The 10,286-nt window shown below is 46.1% G+C and overlaps 1 protein-coding gene across 1 annotated transcript; it reads right to left on the minus strand.

Moving 5' to 3' along the window:
- Positions 1-4,480: 4,480 nt before the first annotated feature.
- Positions 4,481-4,990, minus strand: LOC108491078 (uncharacterized mitochondrial protein AtMg00860-like). The gene has a single exon (XM_017799315.1). The coding sequence runs from the start codon at positions 4,988-4,990 to the stop codon at positions 4,481-4,483; it is 510 nt and encodes a 169-aa protein (XP_017654804.1).
- Positions 4,991-10,286: the final 5,296 nt, after the last annotated feature.

Raw genomic sequence — 10,286 nt, forward strand, 5'->3', positions numbered from 1 at the left:
GTGAAACCACTGAGGACAAGTCAGCCTTTCGGGTTGCAACAGCAAGAGGTTTATTTGATGCACAGGTACCTGTGGGCACAGAGTCTCCTCGGAGGACTTGCGCGCCCCAGGTTGGGGTTTGGCAGTTTTTATAGAGCAGAAGCAGGGTACAGAAGCAGAAGAGCAGTTATTCGTTAATTCAAAAACACAGAGTCATTTCAAAAACACACAAAGATATGGGGTAAGGGTCGGGGCTAAAGGGAAATGGGATTACTGGTATCGAAGACACACAGAGATATGGGGTAAGGGTCGGGGCTGAGGGGAAGTGGGATTACTGGTATCGAAAACACACAGAGATATGGGGTAAGGGTCGGGGCTGAGGGGAAATGGGATTACTGGTATCGGGCCCTAAGGGTGGTCCTTCCGCCCATAAGATTTGTTTACAGCTTGATCCTTGAAGCTTGACCAGCGGTGCCTGCCTGTTTTGCAGCTTTTAGATAAGGCTGGTTCTGGCTTCTGGCTGACAATGGGCTTGTGGCGCCTAGTTTCCTCATTCCTCCCTTTTTCTTGGACATATGAGTGGAATCTTTCACTCATTATAATATATCTGGATCCTGGGTCCTCAATGCCTGGTACTGGCTGGTGAGGACTAGTGCCTGAACTACAGACAGTCGATCCTTTACTAATTGGACCAGCCGATTAAGTATGCAGGGTCCCAGGGTTAAGATTAGAAGCAAAAGGACTAGAGGACCTGCTAGGGAAGATATCAGAGTGGTAAACCAGGGGGACTGATCGTATAGCCCCTCAAACCAACCTTTTCTAGATTCAAAGTTACGTTTTCTTTCTTCTAGTCTTTCTTTTAATTTATCTAGGGTCTGTGTCACTACTCCTGTTTGGTCTGCATAAAAACAACATTCTTCTTTTAGGGCTGCACACAAACCTCCCTGTTTTAGGAACAACAAGTCTAGTCCCCTCCTGTTCTGCAGTACTACCTCAGAGAGAGAAGTCAGGGAGTCTTTTAAGGTTCTTATGGACTCCTCTAGGGCTATTAGGTCTTGGTTCATGGCTTGATGTAAGAGCATGAACTGGTCTGAGCGAACTAAAGCAGTTGCTCCTGTCCCAATGCCCGCTGCTATTCCCCCAGCTCCCAATAATACAGCTAAGGTTATGCTCAAAGGCTCTCGCTTGAATCTGACAGGGGTAGGCGTCTCTTTATAATGTTGCAATACCTCATTGTCTTCATGCCAATAGATTCTGGGCCATAACTGTACCAGGACACAAAAATCTTGGGTTAGATTTAGAACAGCGAGAGAGACACAAGGAGTCAGTCCCGTGCTGCATGCCCAGTAGGTGCCATTAGGGGGCACTAGGTATGCATTGGCCTGGAGGGAAAGGGAGGAGTTATTCTTAAGGCAATGTGTGAATCCAGCGGGCACCTTCCCTATACAGGTGCCTGTCGAGGTAACCTGAGACAGGGTGAGCGTGTGGGTGGAAGAGGTGCAGGCGAGGGGGGCAGCAGAGTTCGCAGGTATTACTGAGAAGTTTTCTTGGACGGCTATGCCCTCGTAGTAAGGGGGGCTCGGGTTCAGACAGAGCCAGCAATTTTTGGTTTTATTTGGCTCCGAATGATTCAATGCCTGGAATGCTCCCCTAACGAGGTTCAGGAGCCTGTCACCTGTTCCAGGGTATGTGGTGGGAGGCAGACTGGCAGAGTCAGGTAGACCTGCAGAGTCATTGGTCTCTGGGGTTTGTGAGGGCACCAAAGCAGGTAAAGGAAGGGAAGCTGGTTGTTGGTTACTGATGACTGGGTTGGGACCTATGGCTACTGCAGGTGGGGGAAACATAACTCTTTTAATCGTAAAAAGGAGGCCATCATCTTCTCGTTCTTTATATAACCTAATTCCCCAAGTATATCCTTTGTCCCAATTTAGGGATGACACTTTACCTTTACTTGTAAAGTCTATGCAGAGGGGGTGGCACCATTTTCCCTCACAGGCCTGTTTATGAGTAGTTTTCCATTCCTCAAAAGTCCCATGAGAATAATTTGCTTTTACAGTGATGTAATCCCATGATGAGGACGGATTCCACCAAGTATCTCCGGTGGTTTCGCACCCCCAGTTTTTGCAAAAGAAATGCCCCCCCCTCCACACTTAGGATTGAGAGACACAGCCCTGTGAAAGCCTGGGCAGACATAAAAGGTTAAGGTACGCAACATGGCCCGGTGTTCAGGAGGGCCGCATCCTCCCCATGGGTCCAGTCCCAGCCTCCCAGGAGGACTCGCCATGCTGGGTGCCTTTTCAGTATCGTGGGTTCCTTCTAAGTCCCAAGGCTCCTGTACCCCTAAAGCTAATTTGCACAAATCTGGGTACAATATGGGCCACCATGTGTCTTTTGGTGCCTCTTTTTGGACCTCAAATACTACAATGCCCATTTGATTAATTACTTGCCAGGTAGTTGGCACAGCTGTATGGGGGCTCCCATCACTGGGAGCAAATTCATAAGTAAATAGATTTACCCAGAGTAACAGGATTATTATTTTTCTTTGACCAGTCTTATCTTTAGGGGGTTGGGCGTCCGGGTCAGCCGCCATCTCTCCCTGCCGAGTAGTTCCCTGTGTTCTGGGTTCGCGGCCTTGACGTGTGAAGCGTGGACCCAAGTAGTGATGCCGTCTACCTTGAGCGCGGTAGGGGTTGTCAGCAGGACGGTGTAGGGTCCTTTCCAGCGTGGTTCTAGGCTCCGACTCTGATGCCTCCGTACCCAGACAACGTCCCCGGGCTGGAAGGGGTGGGGTGCAATAGGAGTGTCAATAGCATCCTGATAGGCTGCAGCTAGAGGCTTCCAGATCTCTTGGTGAGCCAGCTGGAGTGCCTTCAGGTGAGCAAAGAGGGAAGGTGAATCAACAAAGTTAGAGATATCAGGGTCCAGGAAAGAAACTGCTGGTGGGGGGGTTCCATACAAGATTTCAAATGGGGTCAACCCACTAGGTCCAGGAGTGTTCCTGGCCCGGTATAATGCCAAGGGCAGTAGAGTCACCCAGTCTTTAGTGCCAGTTGCTAGCGAGAATTTAGTTAGAGCCTCCTTAATGGTTCTATTCATTCGCTCTACCTGACCTGAACTCTGGGGCCTGTAAGCACAATGTAATTTCCAATCAATCCCCAGTAACCTGGCCACCTTCTGACTTACCTGGGAGACGAAGGCTGGTCCGTTATCTGACCCTATTACCTGAGGCATCCCAAATCGGGGAAAGATGTCATCTAATAGCTTCTTGGATACCACCCTTGCAGTTTCTTGCTTGGTCGGGTAGGCTTCTGGCCATCCTGAAAAAGTGTCAATGAAAACTAACAAATATTTATAGCCATACATTCCTGGTTTGACCTCGGTGAAGTCAACTTCCCAATGAATTCCTGGCCTGTGGCCTCTTTGTCTGACCCCTCCTGAAGCTTTATTTTTGCCCCAGTTTACCTGGGCACAGGCCTTACAGTTCTTAACAATTCTTTGTAGGATGGCATCTTTGTTTAGCAGATAATGGATTGTTTCTTCCCGCTCGATCAGCTTTTTCATTTTGGAGACTCCTAGGTGGGTCCATTTGTGAAGTTCATCTAGGAGGTCTTCTACTGATTTTTGAGGTAGAACTGTCTTTCCCTGATATTCCCAATACCCAGTCTCTGGATCACTGAGGGCTCCCATTTTCTTAAGTAATTCTCTGTCTTCCTGGGAATAGCTTCTAATGGCCTCGTCTCTCTTTTGTTCGGGGACGATTCTCGTGGTTAGTACTTGACTCTTCATGGCAGCCTCCCTGGCTGTCTGATCGGCCAGCCGGTTTCCTTTTGCTTCTGGCTGGTTTCCTTTCTGATGTCCCGGGCAATGCATAATACTGAGTTCTTTTGGCAGGAACAGAGCATCTAGGAGCGCTATGATTTCAGCTTTGTTCTTTATTTCTTTTCCTCCTGAAGTAAGGAGCCCCCTTCTTTTATAAATTTCTCCGTGGATGTGTGCCGTAGCGAAGGCGTATCGGCTGTCAGTATATACGTTCAGCTTCTTACCTTCTGCCAACCGCAGGGCCTGCGTCAGGGCCACCAGCTCGGCCTTTTGCGTCGATGTCCCCTCTGGTAAAGGCTCTGCCCATATTACCTTGCTCTCTGAGGTGACTGCCGCCCCAGCTCGGCGCTGACCCCCTTCGAGGAAACTGCTCCCGTCTGTGTACCAGGTGTAATCTGCCTTCTCCAGTGGCTTATCGCTGAGATCTGGTCGGGTGCCAAAAACCTCGGCCAGAACCCGATGACAGTCATGGTCATCCCGAGGGTCAGGTTCTTCTGTGGTGGGCAGCAGGGTTGCAGGATTGAGAGCGACGGGGGGTCCGAACTGGATGCGGTCAGTGTCCAGGAGCAAAGCCTGGTAATGAGTCATCCGGGCATTCGAGAGCCACCGATCCGGGGGCTGTCTGATGAGAGACTCAAGAGCGTGGGGGGCCCGAACACAAAGAGGCTGACCCAGGGTTAACTTAAAGGCATCTTTGACCAGGACTGCCAGCGCTGCCACCATTCTCAGACAAGGGGGCCAGCCGGCAGCCACTGGGTCTAGTTTCTTTGACAAGTAGGCTACGGGGCGTCTCCACGGCCCCAATTTTTTGAGTCAGGACCCCTTTCGCGTACCCCAGCTTTTCATCAACATACAGCTCAAATGGCTTTGTCAGATCAGGCAGGCCAAGAGCCGGAGCCTCCAACAAAAAGGCTTGTTGGTGATGGTCCTCCCAAATGAAGGGTCCATCTGTCTTGGTCAGGAGATACAGGGGGGGCGCCATTTCTGCGAATCCTGGAATCCATAGGCGGCAAAACCCGGCAGTCCCCAGAAATTCTCTCACCTGTCTGTGATCACGAGGTGCTGGGATGCCCAAGATGGTTTCCTGGCGAGCTGATGTCAGCCATCTCTGTCCTCCGCTCAGCCGGTATCCTAAGTAGGTTACCTCTTTCTGGCAGAGCTGGGCCTTCTTTGCTGAGGCTCTGTATCCCATCTGTCCCAATTCTTGTAAAAGAGCCTCCGTACCTGCTAGGCACTTCTCCTATGTCTCTGCCGCCAGCAAGATGTCATCTAGGGGCTGTTGGCCAGAGAGATCCTAGAGGTCCTCAAATTAACCTGGGCTATTGCCACTAATGCTGGTTGTACATAAGAAAAGGTCAGTAAGGCCATGTTACTGAAGACACTACATGATGTGAGTGCAGAAGTGGGAGAGATGGAGCCAAGACTAAGCTAAAAACTCCCTGCCACTGGATGGATGGCTTTCATAGTGACAGAAGGCACTATGCAGATGGCTTGGGGAGAAGGATCCCTTATAACTCTGCTCAGTGATAGACTCTGCATGCTGCATGCTATTGACATGCCAAGTAATGCCTGCTGATACAATAATGGCTCAACTAACATACATACAACTGATAAATTTCTAATTGGATAAAGCCCATTCCTAGGGGTCGAGCACACATCTGGTGCTGTAGACCAGGCCAACCCCCTGTGTTAGGGAGAGCTATAGGCCCCAATGGGGAAGCCACTGCAAGTATTTTGTTTGATAAATATGACACACCTGTTAAAGTGTCTTTTAAGCATTTGTATTTATACCCATGTTTGTTTAGATGTGCCCTCTGCTTTTCATTTGTCTTTATAGTAGGAGAGACACTACTGAGGTGGTTCAACAGCCACATCTTGAAGACAAATTATAAAAAGACTTAAGAGTTCAATATCTCACCACAATAAAGGAAAGATCATTCTGCATTGTCACCCTCTCCAAGGCTCCTGGACTCTTGCAGAAGAATGGAAGAAAGATTGTGAGAGCCGGAGGAAGAGGCGGAGTGTTGGATAGGCATGCCCTCCAAAAGAACTAGCAACAGATGACTAATGAGCCTTCAGAGACTCCGTAGACAGAGGGGGAGATAGTCACCCCTCCCACCCAATCAGTCAGTTTCAGTTGCATGAAGGGGAAGGTCTAAGGAGAGACATGGAGGAAGCTGGGATGGGGGTGGGAGTTTGAGATCTTGGCTGGTGGTACCTGATCTGGAAAGCTCAGCTGAGGTGTAGGGGAAAGTGCCCATAAGTGCATGCTCTCATGGATGCCATAAATCTACAAAATCCCGAATAGACTGCATTGTGTTGGTTTTGTCAGTCAGTCATAAGGACAGTGTGGGGTCTGGGAGCCGAGAAGGTGGCAGCGCACCTCACAGAGCGTCTGGGAGGTGAGAGAGAGTGCACGCATGGGCCTCCCAAGAGAGAATTTGGCTTTACAACAGCTCACAAAAGCAGGAAACCTGGAGCTCACAGCACATCCTGCAGCAGATCAACAGGTTGGAGAATATCTTTTCCAGGCATCTCAGATGATCTCTGCTTCTTCCAGACAGCTTGGCTTGTCTGAGAGGGTCTCTCTGTAGACCTTATTGCTTATATATGCTTGAGGAGGGAGAGGCCTAGTATATTTGGTTAGTTTCAGGAACTTCTTGAAACCTTTGAGTTATTTACTTTCTGAGCTTAAGCTCAGGGCTTTGAGTTTAAGCTCAAGGGCCTTGTATGATGAAATGTTTCACCTTCTTTTAGAACATCCTGTGTCTTAACAAGCTTCCTCCAAGATGAAAGGTTTTATCTCAGAGGAAACTGCTAGACAACACAGTTGCATGTTGGCCAAAATGGCCCTTTTGGAACTCTAAAGGAATACAGAGTTGGAACAGCCAATATCTATTTACCTTTAAAAATATTTTATCCTATATCTAGGAATCTTGGTAGTAAACTCAGTTTACTTTGGAAAGAGTTTCCAGCTCTGAGAGTGAAGTTTTCTACATCACTTTATTCTGTTCTCAGTCTTTACAGAGTTAGGCTTCCAGGGAGACTGGAAATCTGCAGTTGTTGCCCCATTAACACAGCACCTGGCACTGCAAAGGACTTTGGGAGAGCTAGCAATAGCTCTGCCTTCCAGGAACCTGGAACTTCAAATGTGTATTAAGTTCTACCAAACATTCTGTGTGTTCTTTGCCTTGTTCTTAACACACAGCTTTGACCTGCAGCTCTCATTTGTGCTTTACTCTCTTGATCTGCCTCAGGCCAAACCAAGAGTTCTTTCCTTCCTTCCTTCCAACATATACTACCAAACTTGTTTACTTTGGCCTTTCCTTGTGATCTTTCTATTTCATGGTTCTGGTCACAGACACAGTCACCTAGCTTATCAACCAATTTTATTATATAAACCAGAGTTTAGGCCGGTTCAGTAGCTGGCTCCAACTACACCCTAGCTTGAAATGCAACAGCTGTTATGTTCATTGGTATCTGCTAGAAAATTAGAAAACAGTAATACAATGCGAGCCTTGTCAAACTATACCTGTTCTAAGCTTATGTTTTAGTGTAAACTGATTATAAAGTTACTTCAGTGCTTTCTTTTGAAAGACTCCTTGATACTTGCCATGAAAAAACAAAGCCAGATTTTTTTCAGGACTTGATTCTTTTGCATTTATGTCTACATACCTTAGCTACTTTTATGTTACTGTGATGAAATCCACTGACAAAATCAACTTATGGGAAAAGGGGTTTATTCTCGCTCACGATTTCCAAGGTACAATCTATCGTGGGGAATTCAAGGCAATAAGAGCTTGATGCATAGCATCTTCTATCCACAATCAGGAAGCAGAGAGGGATGAATGAAAGCTACTGCTTAACTCCCTTCCTCCTTTTATACTGTATGGGATACCAACCAGGGAGGTCTTCCCTTCTCAATTAAAGGAATCAAGATAATCTTCCACTGGCTTGTGCAGAGGCTCATCTCCCAGGTGATTCCAGATTCTATTACATTGACAATTAACACTAACCAGCACAGTGACCCACTTCTACACTCAAAGGAAGCTCTTTGAAACCTGAACTCTTGTAAGTCATATAAACTCCAGAGGGTCAGGGTCCGAAGAGGACTGTGTCTATATTAGTAAAATTAAATATTTTTGGAAGAATATATCTTTCCAGTGCCTCTTACCATTTCTTCCCTGTCATTTCATTCATTTAATTAAACACTCATTTCTTTACTAGATATTTCTGTGGGCCAGAGACTGTTTCAATATAGAGAACAGGCCAAAAAGTAAAAGAGAAACAAAATTGTTTTCATGGAGCTTATACCTCTTACCAGGAGGTAAATACCAAATATGGCATATTACATATTATTAATAGCTATAATTGATATAAATACAAAAGAGCAAGGAAAAGATGAAGAGGTTGGGGCAAGAAGAAATAGAGTTGAATAGGCCACTTGTACGTCAAGAGGTTGGGATATCAGGAAGGACTGGTAAAGATTGAGGAAGAGTAGCCACTGAGGTTGGAGCATAACAAGAAGTGTGTGGTTTTGGAGGTCAAGAGAAGGAGAACTGAGAATTGATTTAGCATCAGGAAGGCCACTTGTTACTGCACCGAAGTGGTTTCATTAGAGTGATGGATAGGAAAGTCTGATTGGAGTGATATGGGAAATAACAACTAAGCAGTGGAAAGTTCAGAATCACCGGATGAGATTGCAAATTACAATAGTAATGACATACCACTACACACCCCAGCAGATCTGAGTAAATGAAAACACCACCAAATGAAGCTTTGGCAAAGTTTGGAGATTTAAATTGCATTGTTGGTGGCCATATAACTAGGTAAACTCACGTTGGAAAACAGACAGTACCTGGCTGGTCCAGTGATTCCACCTCTGGGTGTACAGCCAACAGAAAGCAATGCTCACTTATATGTACAAAAGAACGTGTTCAAGAAGGTTCAGAGCCAAGACACAGAAGAATGACTGAAAGTCAAGTCAGATACAGAAAGGATCCACTCAACTTGTGCTGAGGCTGCACTTCTTGTTCCAGTGATGAACTTTTCTCTTTATGTTAATTTGGAAATAGCTAATGATGTAACTTAAGCAGCCCCTCTTTCCTCTGAAGATAAGTCAGCTTTCTGAGCTATACCTTTCCTTGCCAAACAACATACCTTGAGCCACACGAACCTTTGTTAGAGGTAGATAGCAATAGAGGTATGGGTGGGAACACATGAATTGGGAGAAGGAGGTAACTGGGCCAGAGGGAAGCCTCCTGGTGCCCTTTCTTGGGCTGTGCAAGGAGGGACAACTTTTCCTCACTGAGTCAGATACAAATTCAAAAAAAGTAGAAACTGGCTGTGGGAGCTGCTGGTTTGGAAAGGAAAGGGCTGGAGCAGAGATTGGAAAAGTGAGTCAGAGAAACCTGCCCTGCTCATTGCATTCCAGGCTATTGGCAATTATGTAATGGAGGTTTCATCAGCACTCAGATTACTGAAGCTGGCATTGTTTACCTCCTTTGAGCCTTAACTTAAAAAAATAATATAGATGATAAGATATTAGAGATAGCATGAATTTTAAGACATTCATTTTAAATTTAGAAGATAGAGACGTGGGATAAGGATGTAGCTCAGTGGGAGAGTACTTACAAGTTTGATCCTAGACACCCAAAAAAAGAAAGAAAGAAGAAGAAAGAAAGAAAGAAAGAAAGAAAGAAAGAAAGAAAAGAAAGAGAGAAAGAGGAGGAAGAGGGATAATGCAGAAAATTTAAACAGCGTAAGGCATTTGACACTGACCTGTGTCACAACATAGAAGCAAAGCCAATAATTTTTAGAGGTTGAGAGGATGTTCAAAGGCAGCATACATTATAGTTTTCATTAAATATGGTGATGGAGAAGCAAATATACATTACCTAACAGACCTTTTAAAGACAAACTCAGCTGAATTTCTTATTAAACAATAAGTATCTCAAAATTACTTCTGTTGAAAAGCTTTGGAATTATTTAGCCTTAATGGGGCCGCTGGACATGGATGAGGGAAAGACACAAGGTGTTTGTATTAGTTACTTTTCTGTTGCTGTGATAAAATATCGTGACCAAGGCAATCTACAGAAGGAAGAGTTTATCTGAGTCTTGACTGCAGAGGATTAAGAGTCCCTATTGGAGGGGACAGCATGGAAGCAGGCAGCTAGAGCAGGAAGCTGAGAGCTCACATCATCCAGCATGCACAGGAAGCAGAGAACAGGAAATGGGCTAAAGCTATGAACTCTCAAAACTGGCCCCCAGTGACATACTTCTTCCTGTACCTCCTCACCCCCGACAAACAGCACCACCAGCTGGGGATCAAGTGTTCAAATACGTCAGCCTGTGGGGGGCATTTCTCATTCAAACTGCCACAGCGATGGACCTTAATGCTTAATGGGAAATGCCCAAGATACTAAATCTGTGTTTCTTTGTCTGTGGTGTTGACACTAGGACCACCTGGCATATTCATGGTTTGGAGG

The sequence above is a fragment of the Nannospalax galili genome, unplaced genomic scaffold (assembly GCF_000622305.1).
Source record: "Nannospalax galili isolate Female #2095 unplaced genomic scaffold, S.galili_v1.0 scaffold1319, whole genome shotgun sequence".
Classification (NCBI taxonomy): Eukaryota; Metazoa; Chordata; class Mammalia; order Rodentia; family Spalacidae; genus Nannospalax; species Nannospalax galili.

Excerpts from the sequence above, each read along its gene's own strand:
- LOC108491078 (XM_017799315.1), bottom strand. The coding sequence starts at position 4,990 with ATGGGATACAGAGCCTCAGCAAAGAAGGCCCAGCTCTGCCAGAAAGAG.